This window comes from Dermacentor variabilis, chromosome 4, assembly GCF_050947875.1.
Source record: "Dermacentor variabilis isolate Ectoservices chromosome 4, ASM5094787v1, whole genome shotgun sequence".
Classification (NCBI taxonomy): domain Eukaryota; kingdom Metazoa; phylum Arthropoda; class Arachnida; order Ixodida; family Ixodidae; genus Dermacentor; species Dermacentor variabilis.
Genome location: NC_134571.1, coordinates 227,485,390 through 227,509,795, shown reverse-complemented (window position 1 = coordinate 227,509,795; position 24,406 = coordinate 227,485,390). Strand labels below are relative to the sequence as shown.

Genomic DNA, 24,406 nt, shown 5'->3' with positions numbered 1-24,406 from the left:
GGGCAGAATGTTCCATACTGAAAATGTTGGGAGGGGGAGGACACAATGTGGCTTGGCCTCAGTTCTAGCTGGGCTGCTTGCAAGGGTTCCTTCTGGCTGAGAGAGGTTATGGCCAGTCTCTGCGGTGGTTTGTAGGCCCTCAGATACAGGCAGCAGACATTAATATGGGGACGAAGATTTACAGACAGGCATGAATGAAATGATATGTTAATGGTACGTTATGACCAACAGTGTGTCGAGGCGATCTGTAAATCATCACGAATGTCCTTTTAACCATACTGGCAGTCTCTGATGTCATGGTCCTCTCAGATGGCGCAATCTCAGAGATGCTGTCACTGTGCAGCGCTTACAGCAAGGAAGTCGAGCGCATGCAGGCCAGGCCGTCTGGCATTCTGGCTTCCTCTTGTTGACACACCCTTCTCAATAAAGTGGGATTAATGGATGCACATTCTCTGCGTGCGAGGTTGTGCAGATAAAAGCATCGCAACAAATGTTTCTCCCTTAGCTTTCCTTGTCTTGGTTTTATGATGGTGTCTTACTACAGTTGCAAGCTCTTGAGCCTTTTGGGAAACAGCCTCGGACATTTCTCCCTGTGCTGTGGAGAAGGAATGCCAAAATGGGAAAAAAGGCAAAAAATAGAAAATAAAAATATGTCAAGTGTGTTTACAAGCATACTACACCAAACTTGCGCAGATGCCATGGTGGTTTTGATTCAGTGTGAGATTTGTTGCGAACATTGCAAGAGAAAAGCAGAGGAATAAAGCCACTTTGCACAAGGACAGCCAAAGAAAGTTTCATCCGGCCTGATGTTGCAAGTCACTTCTGTACTTCATAACTGATTCAAGGCTATTAGCGCAGCTCAGGACGAGCAAAAAAGGAAAGAGGTAGGGGTAATCAAAGGGAGCGGAAAACAGGGTGAGCGCTAACTTCCAACTGAGGTTTATTTCGTGACACAAGACTACTTATACATACGCAAACCATGTGACATCAACAAAGAAAACCAAGCAAGAAAACCGATAGCAACCAAGTGGCAACACATTCATACAGCCTGTGGCTGCAGTTGGAGATACGCCAATTCATTTCTTGATAATGATAATGAGGGTGAGCTTACACATGCATGGCCCAGACCAATGATAGCCTTTGCTTCGATGATTTCTCTTGTGAGCTGATTACGACTGCGACCAAGAATGACGCATTCCTCTAAGATAGGTTCGCAACCGCACGTTTTGCAGTGCTGCGCGAGAAACCCCCCAGCTGTAATACAATTCTTGGCATTGTAACCATGCTCGCGCAGCCTTTACTTTTCTTTTCTTTCCTTTTTTGCTCGTCCTGAGCTGCGCTAATAGCCTTAAACAGTTATGACATACCAACTCGCCCAACTGCCACGCTTTTGACCTTCATAACTGAGGTTTTTTAGCACACGAAAAGAAACGAAAGGCAGTGGCAAGACACGGGCACAGCGCCACTGTCTTTCGTCGCTTTTCGTGCTCTAAAAAACCCCACTTATGGAATACCAACACGCCCTAACCTACGCTCTGTACTTCAGTCAGGACACAAGTACTGTGTTTTGAATACTGTTTTAACAAGGATTTGGAAATGTTCTTTCAGCATCCCATTCCCAGACAGCTTGCCTACAGCCGAAGACCAGGCTGCTCCAGTGTACACAGTGGGCGGCAGCGAGTCCCAGTTGCTGCAGCTGTGTGTCCCACCAGGGCCTCTGGGCTTAGTGCCCTGCACCCGCGTGTCTTGGGATGTGGCCAGAAGGCACCAGCACATCGCTCTGGGCTTTGCTGACGGTTCGTCGTTGCTGCTATTTGCTTATTAACGCGGTAGCATTAAGGTCCCGGTGTCACAAAAAATCTGGTGTCAGCGTTGGCAGTGTTGTCCATCAGAAATCATCCCGTGCCACACAGGCCCTCCGTGTGGCATATAGGCGTTACTGAACTAATTTCTAAAAGTCAAATGCATGAGAAAATTTGTAAAGTTCGAATTACACAACCTACGGACATGAGAGCATTAGACTGTAATTTCATTATATGAGAAAATCATTTGAATATACGGGAAAACATCATTCTGTTATACGGAAACTCAAACGCAAACCCCTTTTTCTTGCTTACGGGGGTATGAACCATTGATGAGTCGCCAGTTGTAGCTTCTGCCTTGCCCTGCACTGATGTCGGGATCTGCATGTCATTGTTTTCTATCGGGCACCGTGTTGCAGAATATCTGGAGTTGGCGTAAATGGGGCCCAATAAGGCTATTGTGTTCCACTCTTGAAGACAACACTTAAGTGTCCCCCAAGATTTCATATTTTATTTATTTATTTATTTATTGGGTAGTGCTAGCCTGTATTTCAGGCCTTAAGCAGAAATGGGTTTTACAGAATGATCTACAGAATGCAATACTCTGAAATACAGTACAACCTCGTTGATACGTTCCCATTATGTACGTTTTCCTAGCACCAACATTCGCAGTCGAAAACACAAAAAATGACCCAATAGAATTACTCTCAATTTTTAGCGGTTCTTATGTTCCAGGAAAACACAATTTTTCAGTGCCAACGTTGAGTGCGTCACCAAACTGCAATCGTATGACACGCGTTCCGGCCGCTAGACCCCATGTAAGCAAGAAAATGAGTGAGGCGGGCGCGTTTGAGAACAGTATGTAGTCGCCCGCTGTGACAGCTTCACTGTGATACTTGCCCGTCCCGTCTCACATGAAAACGCTTGCGCGCACTCAATTTCTCATTTTGGTAGCAGCATATCTTCTCCGGGGTGGTCGTACGCGGCATTCGCAGCTATCGCTGCCAATCCTATTGTGATAATCATCTTTGTCTATCTGTATCACAGTGCATGGTGCCATCGCGCACACTTTTAATAGGCGATAACCAAAATGCGCTGCTATTTCCTGCTGCAGACTGCAATCGCATACGTTTTCCAGCTGCTAGGTCCCATATGAACAATAAAAGGCGTGAGGTACATGCAAACGAGAATAGTATATAGTCGCCCGTCTCCCACGAAAATGTCAGCACGCACTCAATTTTTCATTTTGGTCCCAGCATATCTTCTCCGGGGTGGTCGTACGCGGCATTCACAGCTATCGCCATCAATCCTATTGCAATAAGCATCTTTGCCTATCTGTTTCACAGCATGTGTTGCCATCAGAAGCATTGCGCACACTTTTAATAGGCAATAACCAAAATGCGCTGCTATTTCCTACTGCAGACTCAATCGCATACGTTTTCCAGCTGCTAGATCCATGTGAACAAGAAATGGCGCGAGGCACATAAAACGAGAATAGTATGTAGTCGCCCGTCTCACACGAAAATGTCAGCACGCACTCAATTTTTCATTTTGGTCCCAGCATATCTTCTCCGGGGTGGTCGTACGCGGCATTCACAGCTATCGCCATCAATCCTATTGCAATAAGCATCTTTGTCTATCTGTTTTACAGCATGTGGTGCCATCGGAAGCATTGCGCACATTTTTAATAGGCGATAACCAAAATGCGCTGCTATTTCCGGCTGCAGACTGCAATCGCATACGTTTTCCAGCTGCTAGGTCCCATGTGAACAAGAAAAGGCGTGAGGCACATAAAACGAGAATAGTATATAGTCGTCCGTCTCACACGAAAATGTCAGCACGCACTCAATTTTTCATTTTGGTCCCAACATATCGTCTCCGGGGTGGTCGTACGCGGCATTCACAGCTATCGCCATCAATCCTATTGCATTAAGCATCTTTGCCTATCTGTTTCACAGCATGTGGTGCCATCGGAAGCATTGCGCACATTTTTAATAGGCGATAACCAAAATGCGCTGCTATTTCCGGCTGCAGACTGCAATCGCATACGTTTTCCAGCTGCTAGGTCCCATGTGAACAAGAAAAGGCGTGAGGCACATAAAACGAGAATAGTATATAGTCGTCCGTCTCGCACGAAAATGTCAGCACGCACTCAATTTTTCATTTTGGTCCCAACATATCGTCTCCGGGGTGGTCGTACGCGGCATTCACAGCTATCGCCATCAATCCTATTGCATTAAGCATCTTTGCCTATCTGTTTCACAGCATGTGGTGCCATCGGAAGCATTGCGCACACTTTTAATAGGCGATAACCAAAATGCGCTGCTATTTCCTGCTGCAGACTGCAGTCGCATACGTTTTCTGGCTGCTAGGTCCCATGTGAACAAGAAAAGGCATGAGGCACATGCAAACGAGAATAGTATATAGTCGCCTGTCTCACACGAAAATGTCAGCACGCACTCAATTTTTCATTTTGGTCCCAGCATATCTTCTCCGGGGTGGTCGTACGCGGCATTCACAGCTATCGCCACCAATCCTATTGCATTAAGCATCTTTGCCTATCTGTTTCACAGCATGTGGTGCCATTGGAAGCATTGCGCACACTTTTAATAGGCGATAACTGAAATGCGCTGCTGTTTCCTGCTGCTGACTGCAATCGTACACGTCTTCCGGCAGCTAGATCCCATGTGAACAAGAAAACGCGTGACGCACACACAGTCGAGAACAGTATATAGCCTCACATCTCACATGAAAATGCCAGCGTGCACTCAATTTCTCATTCTGGTACCAGCATATCTTTTTTGGTGTGGTCGCACACAGCATTCACAGCTATCGCCGGCAATCCTATTGCTATAAGCATCTTTGCCTATCTGTCGTGGTGCAATCGAAAGCATTGCACACACTTTTAATAGGTGATAACCGAAATGTGCTGCTGTTTCCTGCTGCAGACAGCAATCGGATACGTTTTCCACCCGTTAGATCCCTTGTGAACAAGAAAAGGTGCAAGGCGCACGCAGTCAAGAACAGTATATAACCGCCCGTTTCACGTGAAACCAACGGTGTGCACAGTTTCTTATTCCGGTACCAGCAAATCTTCATCCAAGTCGTCGCACGCTGCATTCACAGTTATCACCACCAAACGTATTGCAATAAGCTTCTTCACCTATTTATTTTACAGTGCGTGGTGTGTAGTGCCATTGGTAGCATACTGCACACTTTTAGTAGGCGTCATTCCAAATGTACTGCCGTTCCCTGCTGCAGGCAGCGCGATGTGGGCATCATGTTTCACTTCCGCGGCATCCTGTGTCGCCCACCAGCTCAATTTCCTTTTGGTTTCTCATCGCCCTCTTAAAAGACCATGCAAAGGAGAACAACCAACCACATCTCGGACCCAGGGAGCACCACGAGCTCGACGCGCGTTGGCGTCTCATCTCGTGCTGCAACGATCTGCGTGACGCTTCGCTTTACGTAGATGTCAACAATAGTTGCAGAAATCTTTTAGCTACTTTGGATCGTACGTTTTCCCAGTTAATACATGTTTCCTTCCGTTTTATTTTTTCTTTTTTTTTTCAATACGTATGAATGAGCTTCTACTGTACTATTGTATACATCTCAGTCAGTAGGTTCGCTCCACTGGGTTGGCGCTCACCTTCCATGTTGAGTACCGACACTCCGAAAAAACTAAGCGTCCCCATGACATCGTATCTACACAGGTTTGCACTGGGACATTCTGATACTGTCAGGCTACTTCAAGTGCTGCAGTTCTTTGTGGAAACCTTGAGCTCAAGTACTACCAGCAGTATTCCAACATGTAGCTTGAACAGTGAATCACGCAGGTTACAGGTAGGAATGAGCGATACTGGTATCTATAGCCGGGTACAGCTTTAGAGAAAAGGGGCATTTACTCCTCCAAGGCAGCTGCATACAAGCCTCCACCAATCGGCACACACTCTAGACTGACTTCATAAGCCAGACGGCCGGTGATTCCGCTTATGGAGAAGATGGCCGCCCTTGCTTCCAACTGAGCCAAGTCACGCCAGTCGTGTGCATCTGCCCCTCATCAGAGTGAATTCCCGTACTGTTGCGATGGTCGATCATGCTGGAAATAATATTGCGAGCTTACGATGCACCATTCGTGCCGCATGCGTTTATTCTGAGCCGTGATCCGGCAACAAAAGATTGCAGATAGCATCGCTGACACTGCACTACACTTAGTCTGAAAACAGGATCCCACGGCGACACAGCGATGCAAACAAACATCCTGCGCCTTTGTTCCATGGTGTTTCGTTTTGCTTCAAAGTGAAGTTACGACGAGGAAAATTTGCCAAAGTGTAGTGCCTACTGTTAGTGGTGAGTGTGTTCGTGTACTGTGTTGCTGTGTTTTTCTTCGGACGGGGTGAAGTGATGGAGCATAACTATTCTCAGGAGAAATGAGAAAAGTGTACGCAGGTGATATAATCCTACGAGTGTCTCCACAGAAAAGATTTGCGAAAGCAACCTCCCGCGCAAACATTCGTTGCTGCCACTCAACGCAAATGATTGTCGTCAGCAGTGTTAAAAGATAGGCAATCTTCCAGCAGTGTTGTTAGAGCGTTGTGTAGCACCGCCAAGTGATTGCTGCCCACCAGTGCTAGCAATCAGTCATACACACTGCTTGAGCGAATGTCATTGAATTAGTAACAGTCAGATGTTTGGTCGCAGTGTCTGTTTCCTTAATGTCAGCCCCAGTACCAAGTCGTATAAGATCATGATCGTTAAACTGGTGCCTTTACAAGGGCATAAATTTGAGTCGCTGTGTGGCTTAGTACTCTTTGCTCACTGCACATGCCAGCTGTAGAGTGCCTGCTGTCACACAGTCACATATAAGGTGTGCTGCCAGCACTCAATATGCTTTCCCACAACACAGCTCTGCACTGCTTTTAAATTTTCCTCATATATTGCTACTAAAGATTCCTGTGACAGTGTTAAGGCAATCTAAAAATTTGAATTTCCGAGGTTACCAAGGAGGCACAACAGTACTCTGAACAACTTGAAAGAAAGAACTAGTATGAAACATGTAACAAGCTTCAAGGGACCCTAAGCAGTAAGCGCACATGGGCGGTACTCAAGACTTGTAGCGAAGAAGGAGAACAAGAGCGCCACAAAACAGAAAGTGCAGAGACTCATACACAACCACCCAGTAAAGAGGAAGGCATTATCAAACAAGTGAAGGAGAAATTCCTCGGAATGGAGCGGAACATAACTGTACATTCGCACTTTGACGAGTATTGAAGCAACCCAAACATAGAACATAAAACATAGCCTGTCCGTGTCTTTCATTCTGTTTTCTGTGTCTTATTTTTTGCACCTAAAACCATTTCTAAAAGCCATGTACCAACTAGCCCAGCAGCAGACTTTACTAAACTGTATTGACCCTTCACGGAGGCAGGGATTGAAAGGTCCCAGTTTTAAATTAATGCTATGCTGTAGGAAAACGACAACATTTGTCTCTGGTCGCTATTGCCCTACCAGCTCAATGCACATCCTCGTCTCGTGCCGCAACAATTTGCGCGGAATTGACATGTCAAAACTTCCTGCCAAAATGCCTGGCTTGAAAAAGGCTTGCCGTGCGGAGTGCATGGCACAAAGACCAGCGTGGCGAAGGGACACATTTTTTTTTCTTTTCTTGAATTTTGCACTTCTTTTCTTTTCAGCACAGGCACCCAGTAGCCAGATTTGTTTGTTATAGCCAATAACACAACATGGGAGCATTGTAGTAAGCAGTTTATTTTACCCATAGAACACACAGAACTTCACTGTTGGGCAGCTGCTTGTCGTGACATCAAAGTATTGTTAAAACTAGTAATGCTATTAGCGGGTTCAACTGTACTCCTTTCTGTCTAATTAGACTGTTTAAATGCCTGTCCCCTTTGCTTTCTTTTGCATAACATGGTTATAAGAATTATTATAGTTAAAAGAATTATTTAGGGATGTCAAATATTGCATTTTATTTTTCTCATATTTTTTGTATACAAAACCGTGTTTCAAAAGTGCCATATTTTTTTACCCACCAGCTGTGAAGTGAAAGGCAAGTTTATTGTACTGCAAATAACATCCAGGATAATTGTGCTTTGTGGTCCACAAAATTCTCTAGTACAAGACTTCTTCTTGACAGTATCATAACAGCAGTAATTTAACGTTATCATGAAGGAAGAAAAGCGTCTTGACATGTTGGTGGAGCAGCAACAGCCTCCTGCATCTCACAGTTCCTTCAGACACCAAGAACAGCTGCTCACTGGGCACACTGGTGTCTGGTGTTGTCAGGTATCCCTTCGCAAGCCTAGCCACCTGTTGGCACCATGCTTAAACCGCCACATAAGTGGATCTTCTTTTTGGCCCGAAATTTCATCATGCACAACATCATTCAACCTATGCTTGTGGCACTGACAGCTGCTGCCACAAGCAAGTGCTGCCGGTTGATGGGCTTATCAAAGTCTTTCCACAGTGCCGACTTGGAAGAAGCTTCTTCAGGAGCTTTTATTGTTGACGACAATATTGATATTGATTTTATTGATGACGACAATTCCTTGGTGTTTAACGTTTCCTTGCTTCTAAAGCCAGACTTTATCTCAAGTTCGCCAGCGAAGCATCCTGGTGGGGTTCAACCTTGGAATGAGGGTATAAATACATTGCCAAGCCTTGATCAAATGTGTAGTTTGGAAACAAGCTGAGGCCTCGTGAGAGTGCACCTTCTTACTTTGAAAATGCTTAATTGCATAGCAAATAGGCTTCATTGCAATACAGTTTGTAAGCTTTGCTTCATAACATGACTGTACTGCGGCGAAGCTGACTTTAAAAACCGACAACAGCAATTTTTGGGAGTTTGAATATCCTGAATAGTAAGCCTTTTTCGAATCAGATCAAATACTAACTGATTCGAATAGAATATTCCAAGTTTTGATTATTCGCACAACACTACAATTATTGGTCATAATGGGATTTTCTTGGCACTTGCATATTGTTAAAGTAGTTTCGGCTGTAGTATCAGAAATATAACAAATACTGAGCCGGCAAAGAAAGGCAGTGGATTTGCTTGGTGACTCCTTGTTAATGTGGCTGGTGCCCTTGGTGTGTCTCCACCACTGCCTGGCTACAAGATGTTTGTGGATGGAGTGGGTGCTTCATGGCACTTCTTTTATGCATTTGAAAAAGAATGTCATTGGGAAAGATGGCACTGAGAGGGCCTCAAGTTTTGGATGTGTTTCTGCAACCCTGCACTGCATTGCACACAGGACGAGTGGCCGTGTTCCGTGTGGCACCAAGCAGGGAGGAGGAGGAGCCCCTGTGGATGTGGCAGGCCCACCAGGGTGCCATCACGGGCCTTGGCTGGACACCCCAGGGTCATGTCTGCACGGCAGCCATAGACCAAGCGGCAAAGGTGTGGGACCTGCACAGGCCCGGTGAGTTTGTTGGGCCAGAACCTGCCATTATAATTTCCATAGAGACATTCAAAAGATTGTCCTGCCATTTTACTAAGCTTGTGCAAACACCTCAATATTACGAAGGCAGTAAAATTGGCACTTTAGTTTGTTATATCAAATTTCTTTTATATCAAAATTTTGTCAAATAGCAATAGAACAAATTTTAAACCTTTTATGCAAATAAGCACAGTTGCTGACAGATTTTTTTCTGTGAATGGGGCCGTAAGAATTTCCAAATTATCAGGCAATCAGAAAACAAATTTCGGTGACAAAGAGGTTGCGGTTCCGCCAGAACGGTGAAGTATTGATAGCACAGCAAAGTGCAGTGTATATCCCAGATATGTTGAACTCAAACAGAATCACGAAATAATTTGATATGTCGATAATTCGAAATAGAAAACATACCCATCTCAAGCTTATCGGAGATCTCCGCACATCTCGGACAGTTTCCAGAGAACGTGAGAAGTGGGAACTTGCCATTTTGCATTTCCAGGACCATGTTGAACACACTAAAGTTGACTTTTTTGCTCACAGATGTTGTAAGTCGCTCACCAGAGGAACAAGTTGTGGTCCGACCCCGATCCCATAGGATCCACGGCCAGGATCCTCATGTCCATGTCGCAGATCTGAGGAAAATGTCAAAACTGTCATAACTGTCAAACTGTCAAACATAACTGTCAAAAAGAATCGACACTAGAAGACGTAAGGTCTACTTATTAACATGCAGCTTAGGGCGTAGTACCCTTTGCGGCCCGTCAATGCAGCCTCGCACTCACCCTTGGGTGTGATAATGGCAGTCCACGCATCTGATAATGCTGGGAATGGCACTACGTCAAAGGAAACCCTCCTTCACGTACCTTTTCCTCGGACGTGTTCAGAAAATGGACCCACTTGTTGCGGGCCCCTGCGTTTATGACAGACTCTGCCACACGTCACACACACTCGCTCATGGTCGACTGCGACACACGGATCGTCTCCTCACTCCTTAAGGACGCTTGGAAGCTCCTGGTGGCAAAGAAGCGCAGCACACACAACACCTTCCGCTCCGCCAACAGTTCCGTCGCTTGCTCTGCTTCTAGTTCACCCACCAGTTCCTCACACAACAACCGCACCATTTCCTTCAAGAGTAAAAAATGCCATCCAGAATGGTCATCCGGCATGTCAAAAGCATCGTCTGGCTCTCCATTGCCGCGTCGGTGACAACTCTGAGGGTACCGGGCCGACGCCAGGTGGCGTAGAGTCACAAGCACTAGACGGTAGGCAACTGCGTAGAGTAGCAGGCACGGGATGGTAGGCAACGGTGTGTGGCAGGGAGGGAGAACATGGAAGGCATGTGTGCGCAGTTGGCATTCCGGGAGCACGCGACAGCAAACTGAGTGAGTGAAGTAATCGGCGGAGCAAGCTGCGTGCCGTGCGGCCGGACAAAACACAGACCGTGTGAGTGTGCGTGCCCCGACAGCTGGTGCGCCACTCGCCTGCTTCTACAGGACGATCCCATCGAGGCGTCAGCCCCATGATCGCGTCCGTCTTCATGGCGTGTCGCAGCCCGGCTGTCTGTGCCGATCACGATGTTTGGCTTGTGTAGATCGTTTCTCCCTCCAACAACCGAGTTCTTTGGTTCGTTCCGCTTGCTCAGGCGCACGTTTCGTCTTTGTGTGACTCAAGAGCATGCCGAGCGAATGAGTGGGCAGTGCGAACGGGGTGCGATAACGCTATCGCGTTCCACACATGAAGGTGAAGCTTAAGCGTGCTCCAATTTTTTGTTTGTAATACTCTGCCTGGCTGGCTTTTGCCAAAATTTGGTGGTCCTGTGCAAAGGCCTCGGCATCTCGAAGCTACACATCCAGTTCAGCAGCTACGGCATGAGGCGCAGAAGGGGGCACCTCGGTGCCAGCTGCCGGATTGTGATGGCTCCAAGGCTTCCGTAGTTCCCGCGCATTGCAAACGCAACTTCGGGCAGCCTTCTGTCCTAGTCCCTGTGGGAAGTGCAGTAGCCCACTAGGCATTGTTTAACCGTTGCGTTATGGCATTCCACAGTCTGTCCTGCTGGTCTGTATGGGACTGTGTGGCTCTCCTTGATTTCCCACTGCTGGAGAATGCCTTCCCACAGTTTGCTTATGAATGGTTGGCCATTGTCGCTAGAGATGGATCTAGGCACACCATGCCGGCAAAAAAACATAGATCATTTTATCGGTGATCAATTTCGAGGTAGGAGCATGTAATGGGAAAAGCTCCACAAACTTTGTGAACTTGTCCAGTACCACCAGGATGTACTTGTAGCCCCGAGCGGTTGTGGGCAGTGGCCCATTAAGGTCTACACTTAGCTGCTGCATTGGGTGGGTGGCCCATAAACTGTCCATCAGTCCCTTTGGTTTTTGCCGGTGGGATTTGAAAGCCTGGCACTGCTGACAGCTGCAGGTGTAACGGGAGATATCGGAGCAGATAACGAGCCTTGTGAACCGGCTCTTCACACCTTTCGAAGTTTTAAAAAAGCCTAAATGCCCACTTGGGGGGTGGTCATTCTCTATATTTAGTGCCATGCCCCGTAAGTGTTAGGGAAGCCAGGCGACCTTGCGTTCACCGACCGTGTACACAAGGATATCATTGTTCGAGATTTTGCAGTCATCAGCTAGGTCCTGTACCCTCTTGGACTCTTCAGCATCACCAGGTAGTAGGCCAGACTTTAAGTATGGCAGCAGCTGCAGCAGCAGTGGATCCTTGCGTTTTTCCAACTGCAACCTTGCAGTGTCACTGAGTGGGGACACATCAATCACGTCAACAGGGGCTGCCAGTTCAAAATGAATGGTTTGTTGTGGCTCTTGCACTTAGATTGGAAAACAGTCCTCCGCCAAATAAGGCTGACCAGATTCGGAAGCAGGAAAAGGGATCTGTGGGAATCCCAGCAGATGCACTAAGCATCTGCTGGGATGTTGGCCCATCCTTTACAATGCCTTATGGTACACCTAAAGGCTTGTAATCTCAACACCCAACGTCACACTCTGCACGATGTCTGCTTAGTTTTAAACATCCAAGCCAATTATGCATGTTCACAATGCACCTCAAATGATGTGAATTCTACATACGGTTGGAATCTATCGACAGCTCACACCACAGCGAGGCATTCCCATTATTGGACAGTATAGTTCTTTTCAGCAGCACTGAGGGTCCTGCTTATAAATGACAGGCCTGAGTTCAGCTTAGACTTCCTGCAACAACACTGCCGATATGCCAGTGCCACTGGCATCTGTTTTAATCACAAGCTGTTTCAATCACAAGCCGTTCAGGTCAGGCACCACAGCCACCCCTCCTGCCAGCGTTAGCCTCAGAGTCTCGAATGCTGTCTGTTGCTCGCCACCCCAAACCCAATGGACTCCTTTCTTGAGGAGAGCTGTCAGCGGTCTGGCGTTGTCAGAAAACCAGGGGATAAAATTTCTGTAGATTCCAACATGGCCCCAAAAAACATTTAGAGCTCCTTGACTGTTTTAAGGAATGGGAACTGTGCAACCGCTCGCGCTTTGTCTGGGTTAGGTTGACATCTGCCTGGAGAGGTTACATGTGCAAGGAACTTTATTGCCTTTTCACAGCATGTAACATTGCTGGGATTGATTGCAAGACCTGCAGAGTCAATTCTTAGCAGTCTCATCGATATGTTGTAGGTGGTCCTCAGAAGTTTTATTTATTTATTTTTCTGAAGTTTCTGAAGAAGTTTCTGAATAAATGAGCACATTGTCAAGAAATGCCATGCAGTAGTTGTGTTTTATGCCTTCTAAGACTTTGTCCATGAGAGACTGAAATGTTGCCGGCCCACCTGCTACCCCAAACGGAATTCGCTTAAATTGAAACACTCTCTAGGCACAGGAATGCAGTCTTTGGTACATCTTCGGGAGCAACCGACACTTGAAAGAAGCCCTGAGCAAGGTCGAGGCTCGTGATCCACCTAGCGCGGCCAAGCTGTGCCAGTACCCAGTCTGTGCGGGGTATGGGATATACTGGCACAGACAGATGTGAATGCACAGATGTGAATGATATCGCCTTGCGGTCGGCTACAGACCCTTAGTCTGTAGCCGACCGCAAGGCGATATCCTCCAGTTTTCGTCTTTACTAATACAGGGGCGCTGGCCGAGGAACTGGAGCAGGGCTCAATGAGGTCTTGGTCCAGCAAATCTTGGATACACCCATCAAGAATTTCTCTGTTCTGGCTGTTAACTGGGCGCAGCTTGCATCTAACTGGTGGGTGGCTGCCGTTTTCTATTTTGTGAACCACCAGGGACTCGTAACCTGGCAGAGTGGTAAAAATATGGCTATGGTCTGCAAGGATGTTATTAAGTTTCTGCTTCTGCTCCTCCAAAAGGTTCTCTAGACTACACTCGCCACTCTCAGTGGTATTGTGGCACACATCCTGCACATCTGCAAAAAGTGCCTGTAGAGAGCTGGCCGTGTTTTCATCAGGCTCTTGACCTTGCTTATCGCATTGCAACGCTGTCTTACAGACTGACAGGGGTCGGTGTACAGCATCCGACGCACAAGGCCGCTTCGGTGCCTTTTTAAATTTGACGAGCCCATATGGGTCAGAGTGGAGTGACCATCCGCAAGGCCCATGTGGGGAGAAATACCTGCCACCTCAAGAAAATCCCGCCCAAGGACCACATCGTGACATAGCTCTGGCAAAAAGAAGAAAACCAAGAAAGTGTAGTTGCCCCCTGTGTTCGGTGCGCGAGCGAACGGCACAGGTGAGGCACTCCGGGGCACCAGCGTAAAGTGTCGTTGACTGCGGACACTCAGAAGCCGAAACTGCCACAGGCTGCAGCTGCCATTCTCGTTGCTGGGCTGGGAGGGTTTGGTTGGACATTGCAGTGGTGTGCGGAGATGAATAGACAAAGGCCAACTCAGCTGCTGCTTATGCAATACGCGGTGGTGGTGGTGGTGCGTAGCGCAGGCGATGCCAAGCGCGTTCCACGATAGGGCCCGCTGCCTTCGTCATTTCTTGCATGTTTGCGAAGCTCATGCTGTCTGTTAGGCCTTGAAACGTTGGATGCATTTGTCTCCGCACGTGTTCCGCCTTTTCGGCATCAAAAACAGGCTCCACTGTGCAGTCATAGTATTTGGCAATGACGTGAATGAACTGCTTGAGGTTTTCTGCTGGATGCTGAGTGCGCTGATCTAGCTCTGGTTTCAGTTTAAACTTGTAGTTGGTGGTGTTAAACTCCGCCGTAAATTTGGACGCAAAGGACTGCCACTCGGGGTGCACATCTGAGAAGCGCCACCATTGTTTGGCTGACCCCTCCAATGCTGCTGGAAGCAATTGCAAATGGCGGTCAGGGGGGATCCCTGCAATATTGCAGTACTCCGAGTACTTCTCTAGAAAGTCTGGCCCCACGCCGGTTGTCTCGTCGTGCCTAGCCATACCGGTTGTCACGTTGGGCCTTGCCATGCCGATTGTCTCTTCAGGCCTAACTTTGTCATTGAGCGGCGTAGTGCGCAGAATTTTAGCTATATCAGCCACGAGCCTCTCCCTTTTCTATTGTGGTCCTGGAGGTCAAAGCGAACAGTCCTTGGACTATCGAAGAAGGCAGGAGAGGCTGCGCAACTGGCTGGGTGGCACTAGACGATTCTTGTTAGGTTATTGTTAAGCGATTCGTGTTAGGATTCATGTTAGGTCCGGTCGGACGAGCCCCCACTTGTCAAGCACGTTCTTTATTTCAGGAAATCCTCGGTGCACGCACACACACGCAGTATGCGCTCCGTCCCACCGCACTGCAAGCAGCTTGCTCCGCCAGTTACTTCACCCACTCAGTTCGCTGTGGCGCGCTCCTCGCATGCCGACCGTGCACACGCGCCTTCCATCTTCTCCCTCCCCACCACACACCGTTGCCTACCGTCCCGTGCCTGCTACTCTACACAGTTGCCTACCGTCTCTTGCCTGCGACTCTATGCCACCTGGCGTCATCCCTGTACCCTCTCAACATATTGTTTTTTTTTTTTTTTTCTTGTAGCAACACCCCCCAAGCACTTTCTCTGATGCATCTGTGTGCAAAACAAACTCGCTTCCTAAGTTGAGTGCCAGCAGAATGGGAGCTTGAGTGTTTCAAATGAGTCCTCCTGCATTCTTGTCCATTTCACTGTATTGCTTGCACCTTTCTTTGTTAATTCCACCAGGGGATCAGCTATCTCCGCATAATGTGGAATGAAGTCCCTGTAGAACACCCAGAAAAAACTGTAATTCTTTCTTGTTCTTGGATTTGTTTGCTTCTTGGATCTCCTCTAGCATTTCCTCCTTCGTCAATATGCGTCCCATGCCTAACTTGTGTCCCAGAAATGACACCGCATGAAAACCAAATTCACACTTCGTTGGCTTGGTGGTCATCTTGGCTTCCTGTAACCTATAAAATAATTTTTCTAATGCTTCCAGGTGCTCTTCCCAAGTGTCTGTCACGACTAAAATATCGTCAATTTAATGTTTCACATTTCCCAGATCATGAAGTACTCTTCTCATGAGTTTTGTAAATACTGCAGCGGCTGTCTTTAGTCGAAATGGCATGTACTTGAATTGAAATAGCCCATTTATACTTGAAAATGCCATGTTTTCTTTGGATGTCTCCCTCATGGTTATTTGCCAGTACCCCTTTGCCAAGTCAATCTTTGAAAAGAACTTTCTTTTTGCCACCTTTGCAAAAGCAACGTCCTCTTGGTATTGACTCAGAATCAGACACTATCATCATCATCATCAGCCTGGTTACGCCCACTGTAGGGCAAAGGCCTCTCCCATACTTCTCCAACTACCCCGGTCATGTATTAATTGTGGCCATGTTGTCCCTGCAAACTTCTTAATCTCAATTGCCCACCTAACTTTCTGCAGCCCCCTGCTATGCTTCCCTTCCCTTGGAATCCAGTCCGCAACCCTTAATGGCCATCGGTTATCTTCCCTCCTCATTACATATCCTGCCCATGCCCCCATTTCTTTTTCTTGATTTCAACTAAGCTATCATTACCTCGCGTTTGTTCCCTCACCCAATCTGCTCTTTTCTTATCCTTTAATGTTACGCCTATCATTCTTCTTTCCATGGCTCGTTGCATCGTCCTCAACTTAAGTAGAACCCCTAACACTAATACACTGTTTAGCCCCCTGAAGTCTACATAAGGCCTATTACAGCCATCTGGTTTCATTACAACGACCAGAGGTGCATTGTAAGCTGATGTAAAAGACCTCTCATTGATGCCTTGACTTAACATCTCATCAACTTCCTTCTCAATGGACTCTTGAACTGCGAGTGGCAATGGGTATTATTTGACGTACACTGGTGCGTCCGTGGTGCATTCTAACTTGCACTAAATAACATTTGTTCTTCTTAGTAGGTCGGAGAATAATTCATCATACTTTTGTAATAATGTTTTAACTCTGCTGCTTCTTCTGCATCCAGACATGGATTAATGACTGCTTTTTCTAGCCCCATGGTTTTCTTGTAGTTGTGGGTGCGTACTTCCAAGTCGTCTTTCTCTTCTGTGACTACCATGTTGACAAATTCAAATTCTTTCGAATTATGTCTCTTCATATTTCTTTAACATGTAGATGTGAAATACTTTTTTAGAATTGTTCACCAGGAGCTCGTAATCCATCTCGTTCTTTTCCTGGGTTGCCACAAATGGTCCCTTCCACTACATCAACAGTTTGTTTCCATCACTGGGTAGAAATGTAAGTGTTTTGTCTCCTGGATTGAGGAGTTGTGTCACTGCCTTCTTGTTATAATAGGTTTTATATCGCTTTTTGGCTTCCTCCAAACTCCAATATGCTAACTTGCACATTTCTTACAGCTTCTCTCGGAGTTCCAACATGTAGGTGTATGTTGTTTCGACTACAGTATCGAGTCCTTCATTTGCCCATACCTCCTTGAGTATATTTAATGGACCTCTAACCATGCGTCATACAGCATCTCTAACGCTGGAAAATTGAAGCTTGTGTGTGGCGCTTCTCTGTGTGCAAACAATAATGCTGGTAGGTAACGGTCCCAATCCGTAGGTCTTTCTTGACACAACTTCTTTATCATGTTCTTCAATGTGCCATTAAATCTTTCCACAAGGCCATTCGCCATAGGATGATATGGCATTGTGAGCAACTGCTTTATCGAGAGAAACCTGTTCAACTCCTTCATTAGGTCAGATGTGAAGTTGGATCCCTGGTCACTAAAAATTTCTCATGAAAGACCACATTGAGAGAACATTTCCATTAGGGCCTCAGCAACCTGAATTGAATCTATGCCTTTTAAAGGGCTCCTCACAAAGTCGGTTCATATTGAGCTGACAAGCGCAGACATACGATGCACGTCAATGATCCTGTTTGCAAGAATTACGACGCTGTGTGCTGTGGAAAAGTGCGAAATTTCAATCCAAACGCCGTTTTCCCTTTTCCTCGCGGCCGCTGTACTCCAAGCTGTACGGTAATATACTCGCGGCCCTATGCTTACATACTCAGGTCTGCAGTGTGACGTCGCTCGTGGTGACACATTGTGGGGTTTCTGGCTCTCGCGGCGTTTTTCGGGCTCTCGCGGTGTTGTGTGGAGGCCATTGCGTTGTGTTGCCGGGGGCTCCGTGTCCCTCTCCTCCTTGCCTGGACGGGGTGGCAGCGGGTCATAAAACACTGTCGCTCTGCTGTCATCCCGCCCACGGGAAGGTCAACAGGCTTTCACCATTGGCTGACATTTTGGCGGGATTCGGGGCCCTGCTTGCGTGCACTCCGGGTAAGCGCGCGCAAGACGGGACCCGGGGAGACCACATAGGGGCGTCGGAAGGTTCGTACGTGTTCCTCTCTGCCGCCGGCAGCCCCCTTTGTCTGCCGCCGGCCGATGGTTACTTTGGCTCGTCGGGGTCCCGGCCTCAGCAGGCGCGCGCGCACTCTTCCGTCGTCTCGATGTCCTGAGGCAGCGTCAGCCGATCGTGCCTCCGTCTGTTCGTCTGTCGTTTCTTTCTATTTCCCTTTTTCTCTGCTGTGGGGCGCGCGATGGCAGGCGCTGACCGAAGGATAGGCAACTTCTTACTGCTGGGGTTCTTTGTTCTTTATTCCTCGTTTCTTTGTTCTCTCTCTGTCGCGGTGCGCCATTAGCGGCCACCGGCGACCATTCGGCCATGTTTTTTGTAATTAGCTTCAGATTCGGACGTAATGTTAAAACGTGTGTCTGTATTGAGTCCAACCTCAATAAATGTTCTTTGTGACTTCTCGAGAGATTTGCCTAGGGTCTCCCTTGCCGCGCGCGCGGTCTCGCCTTCCCCTAAGCTGGGGGCCGGCGGGGCGCGTACGCGCGCAGCTGCGCGTCGCCACACGGAGGGGACCGGAGCAGGCGCGGACGCGGTGCCCTGCGCGCGTGGCGGCTGCTAAACACGCTAAACAATGGCATGCATTCGAGCATTCAGTATTATTACTTATCACTCGTGATAACTTCGCTTAACACCACACAACGCAGTAAATGAAAAACTACAAAAAATTGCAAGACAAAGTCTGACACAATAGATGGCGGTTAGTACAAAATCTAGTACGATATATAGACAAAAAAAGGTATGCTATGATTAAGCATCACGAGATAATTGCGAAGTAGAACTGCTTGGTCCGTACAAAATGTCAGAGCTTAAACGGGACAATAATTTTGGCCCGGTTTAAAATACTTGCAGCAGCCTCCGTTCCTGCCCAGGCCAAATTTCACGTGGAGGAGCGCTACCAATGTCTCATTCGACATTCTATTTCGACGGTCAGTTTTAATGAGCGAGACCTGGCTGAACACTCGTTCAACGGCGGCATTTGATGCAGGTAGTGATAGCAAAGACAGGAGGAGGGTTCGGAGTTGTGTAGGGAACAGATGGCTGTGGTGACTGTGGGGAAACGGAAGAGGGTATGTTCTACGTTGGCGTTGAAGCAGGGGCAATTTGGGCAGGAAGGGTCCGAGCGAATTGCCTTGTAGGTGCCATGCGGCAGGCAGAAAATTCGGCAAATTTCGGTTAGGTTCAGCTCGATGTTCTCCCTCCGTTCTGGCGTCGAGGTCACCCACGGCGCACCATTAACGGGAGCTAAAAGCTCATCATCATCATAATCATCATCGTAATCCTATTTTATGTCCACTGCAGGACAAAGGCCTCTCCCTGCTATCGCCAATTACCCCTGTCCTGCACCAACCGATTCCAACTAGTGCCCGCGAATTTCCTAATTTCATCGCTCCAGCTAGTCTTGTGTCGTCCTCGATTGCGTTTCCCTTCTCTTGGTACCCATTCTGTAACCTTAATGGCCCAACGGTTATCTAACCTGCACATTACATGACCCGCCCAGCTCCATTTTTTTTCTCTTGATGTCAATTTGAATGCCGTCTGTACCCATTTGCTCTCTGATCCAAACTTGAAACATAGGATGCCGAAAGCTCACATGTGGAGACAGGAAGTCTATGTTTGCTGGCACACTAGCGTGCGGGTAGCGTTAGTTTGCGGATGGAGACGTGTTTCCTGAGGCCAGCTTTCTTAACTAAAATTATCAAAAGGCCGTGATCCTTGACCTTTTGACATGCATATGTGTTCTATAACATAAAACATGCAAATTTTGATTTTGTAGCAGACGTGCTCAATTTGTTTAACCTGCTGTCTTCTGCATTTTGATTCCAGCATTTCTCATTTGATCTTAACTATTTGTACTTGTTTTTTTTACACAGAGAAAAGATGTAGCCCAAAAATAGCCACATAGCCAAAAGGAAAATTCTGACTCCAACTCAGACAAAAAGTACCCAATTTGGCTATGAATAGCCTAATCTGGCAACCCTGGTGAGGGGCCCTTTAAGGCATTGGCTTCTGGATATCTTGTCGCCATATCGGCCATCGTGAGAACATAGCGGTTTCCTTTTGCTAACATCGGCTTTATAGGTCCTACGATGTCTATTGCTACTCTCTGAAATGGAATATCAATGGTTGGCATATTCCCCAGTGGAACTCGATTCACTCGCCCTTTTGGTGTCGCTTGCTGGCAAATGTAACAGGATTTCACATATCTCTTTACTTCACTTTGTAGTCCTGGCCAAAAAAGTTCTTCTGTGACCCTAGCCACCATTCTTTTTGAGCCTTGGTGTCCAGCCATGATGCTGTCGTGCCCCAAATTCAAGACCGTCTGTCGTAGGGATTTAAGAACCACCAATTGCATCACTCCTCTGTCCGAGGTAAACTTGCATCTTCTGTACAACAATCCATTTTTCCTCTGGAAGTTAAAAATGGTCCTTCCTCTTTTATTTGTCGTCGACTCTCCTTCCTTCTCAAAGCAGGTTTGTATGGAATCATTCTTTCTTTGCATTCCTGCAAATTCTGCTGGCATCACCAAAAGTACTTCGGTTGTAGGTACCTTCAGTGCCCTCAATGTTTGCTGCGTACTGAATCTTGTAGCTACCGCCAACGATACTGCTGGACTATCCTCCGTAGCCTTCATTTTTTTTCGTTGCCATGTTAGGATCGTGCTCCTGCTGTTTTTCTTTTGCTTTTCCCGTGTCGGTGTGGCTGCTCTTCCATTTCGTATCAGGGTCATCCACACTTCTTACCCCAGGTAGATTGCCCAATATTAAATCATATATTGGCTTATCTACGCACTTGACTATCAGCCATCTGGAGTAGTAGGGAGTAGACACTTTAATTCTGGCCTCGGATAGATGCCTAACCACACTGTCGACCATGATAACCACTGTTGTTTCTCCTGCTAGGTCTTGCTCCCAAATCGAGCTCCGTCTCACCAAGGCCGTGTTGGTGCCACTATCTCATAGAAGCGAGACTCGTATTCTGTTGTTCTTTTCCGTAAACTACAGGAAGACACAATGATAGTCTCGTCTGCTCGAACATGTCCTTGTTGTCCAAGACTATGGTTTGCGCCGTGTCATGTGTATCCTGGGTATCCTTGGCCAATTCTTGCGATGATGCTGCCCTTCCACCATTTAGGAAAACCACACCTGCCGCCTCTTCTTGGTTCTGTAGCCTGCAGTCTTCTGTGCGGTGTCCTCGTCTCTTGCAGTGCTTACAAATTATATGCGCCTTTGGTCGGTTCTCTCCTGCACAACAATCTACTGCACAGTGACCGATGCGGTTGCACAGGTAACATTTAAGTACCTTAGGTACTGCACCTTGCCTAACTTGGTTTACATCATGTTCTCTTTTATGAGTTTCTTCTTTGTTTTTTACCTAAATTCTTTAAGCCTTGCGCTTCCAGAAATTGGTCAGCAGATTCAGCAAAGTCATCTAGATGTTTCAGTGAGCGTTCTTTAAGAAAAACATTGAGTTTTGGGCTACAACAAATCGAGAACTGCTCAATCACAATGCCCTCGCTGACTCCTTCATACGTCATCTCTGTGTTTGGCATTTCCATCCATCTGTCAGAATAATTTGTCAAAATTCAAGCAAACTGTTTGCCAGTCTCCGATTGTTCTGGTTTACAATCCCAGAATTTCTCACAGAATCCTTCTGCAGTTAGCCTGAATCTCTGCAGTAGTGTTTTCTTGACTTTGTCATAGTCTATTGACTCAGATGCTGGCATTCTTGCGAACACATTCAAGGCTTCTCCAACTAAACACAAACTAAGCACTGTCACCCACGCAGACCACTCCCAGCCTTGTCCTACAGCAATTCTTTCAAAACGATGCAGATAAGCATCAAGGTCATCTCTCTTATCGTCAAATGGAGCCATTAACTTTCGTGGACAAATTGTCTTTGTTCTTTGTGGCTCCATTTCCAAAGAAACAGATGATCTGTCCGCATCCTCTCTTCTGATAGACACATTGGCCAAATGCAACTTTAAGAACAAAATGTATTTTTCGGCTTCGCTTGCTTCTTGAGCTTATTTTTGCGCTCGATCAAAAAGGCTAAGTGATTCTACGTGGCTTAGTCCCAGAGAACTGGTTACCCCTAACAGCTTCTCATAATCCATGTTCCTGTGAAGTGTGAAACCAAGTATTCAGAAAATAAATCCTGGCAAGCTTGCCAATATTTTGTCAAAGTCTCATGGTGGTAAACATGACGCAAGGAACATTTGAGTTAGAAAAAGCCTTTATGGTGCGTGAGCATAAGAAAAATATATATATCAAGAAAGCATGCGTTACAAACCCAATAGCAAAAACCAAACACACAACAAACTATCCACAAAGCGAGTTAATTGAGAACGTGGTCTAATGTCCTTACACACTATGTGTTATGAAGTTCAAAATATTTCCATCAAGTCCATCGACGTAGCCGCGTCGCCTAGTTGTCGCTGCTTCCAACGACACGCCGTTGGGCCTGCCAATGCGTCGTGGACTCGACGTCGCTGCGTCCGACATTCAACCCACAGTGGACCGGGTCAAGGCGTCAGGGCAGTGGGGTGACCGAGGTGCCTGGATCAGCCGGTCGGCACCTCTTAGCCACAGGTAGTTCAGGAAACGGCTCCGTCAGCCTGTAACTGTGCGGTCTCCGGTGGAGCGCCCTGTCAGCTCGCGAGTCGCAGCCGGAGGCAGCTGAAGAGCAGCTTCCACTGGGTTGCCGCTGTCTCCACGCTCCACCTGCCCTGTCTGGCCTCCAGCTGCTTCTGCCCCTCATCCTTCCAGAGCATGGCTGGGCCGCTCTCTTTGGCTATGCGTTTCTTTTCTCCGTTGGCCACCTAGCTCTGGATGCACTTTTGCACTTTTTCATCGTTCATATACTGCATTCTTTTTATTCGGACGCTCTTATTTTCGAACTTCTTTTTTTCTTTCTTTTTTTTTTCTAGTGATTCCTCGTGCTTTCTTGTCCTCTTCTTTTCTTCTGCTCTTTCTTCTTCTTTCTTTCTTTATTGACTCATGGCAGTCGCTTACAAAAAACGCGATCTGCCCATGACTACAAATACTTCCTAAACACTACTGAGCTAATTCCCGCGTGTGAGTGCAGATACCTTGGCGTCATCTTTATCCCCGACTTATCATGGCACCGCCACATTGAAAAAATTACAGCCAAAGCCTGCCGGACATTAGGCTTCCTGCGTCGAAATACCAAGCGGTTTCCTTCAGAAATTAAGCAGCTATTGTACACAACATATATTACGTCCACACTTGAATATGCCTGTAACGTGTGGGATTCCTGACTCAAAAATGACATTCAGTGAATAGAAAGAGAGCAAAATGTAGGAGTTTGATATGTTTTTGGAAATTACGCAAACTGTTCTGAGTAACGCATGCTAAGGAGAACCTTGGCTAGATTTCATTAGCTAAACATAGAAAATGCAAAGACTGAAATTTCTGCATAACATTTTTTATTCTCAAGCAGGTATATGGCATGAAACGTATTTACTTCCTCCTGATTATGTTTCTTTACAACGAGACCATGTGAACAAAATTAGAGATAAGGTGCAAAACTGTAAGATTTAATATGTCGTTTTTTTCCCCAGACAATTTTGGACTGGAACCAACTACCACGAGAACTTGTCACCGCCACAGAAAAAGATAACTTTTCTTGTTGCTCCATAATGCATTTACGTGGACAATGTAATTAATGCAAAAGTGAATTCTATGGAATACAAAAAATGTATTATAGGCCCTGTAATTGCTATGTAATTACTAGGCCCTGTGACATATTTTTATGCTTATGCTAAAATTATTACTTCCTATTCCTATCATTTATTCTTGCAGTGTTTATTTTCATTTGTGTGTGTTATCGCAATGTTTTATGCGCATGACAATTCACCTGCATTTTTTCCCCTTCATTGTAATCTCCCCCACTGTAATGCCATTCGTGGCGCTATGGGTAAAATGATAAATAAATCGATAAATAAATAAAAGACAAGCGGCAGTAGGCCACAAGTCAACCGACTCCGAAGTCATCGCATCTGCTGGTCGCCGTCAAGGTACAGCGTGTGCCGCTGTGCAGACCGTGCAGTTGCTGCCGAAGTATAAGCTGCCCCCCCCCCCCCTCACCTCCCTTCCATGCCGCCTTCTCGCTTTTCACCTTTGTGCGCAATTTGTCTCATCGTCGCAAGCTTTCACTCGCACATACAGCATATATGGTGCGCGGGGACGATGTTATCGTCCTGGACTTTATATGGTACATTGCGATGACCACGACGGCAGAAATGCGCCTGGAGTGCCCATATCATTGCTTGCGTATGACCTGCATTGAGGATGTGAAATGTCACTCAATTTTTTT

General features: G+C 46.8%; 1 protein-coding gene across 12 annotated transcripts in view; it reads left to right on the top strand.

The window, feature by feature from the left end:
- The window catches only part of LOC142580151 (uncharacterized), a 750,235-nt gene that overhangs the window by 580,970 nt on the left and 144,859 nt on the right, over nt 1-24,406 (top strand). For 8 of the 12 annotated variants that reach the window (XM_075690998.1, XM_075691004.1, XM_075690999.1 and 5 more), the window contains 3 exons: nt 1,609-1,796; nt 9,074-9,241; nt 13,373-13,492. In XM_075690998.1, coding sequence (XP_075547113.1) covers nt 1,609-1,796; nt 9,074-9,241; nt 13,373-13,492 — 476 coding nt within the window. The remainder of the gene's footprint in view (nt 1-1,608; nt 1,797-9,073; nt 9,242-13,372; nt 13,493-24,406) is intronic. The other 4 variants (XR_012827590.1, XM_075691007.1, XM_075691001.1 and 1 more) reach the window with 3 other exon arrangements.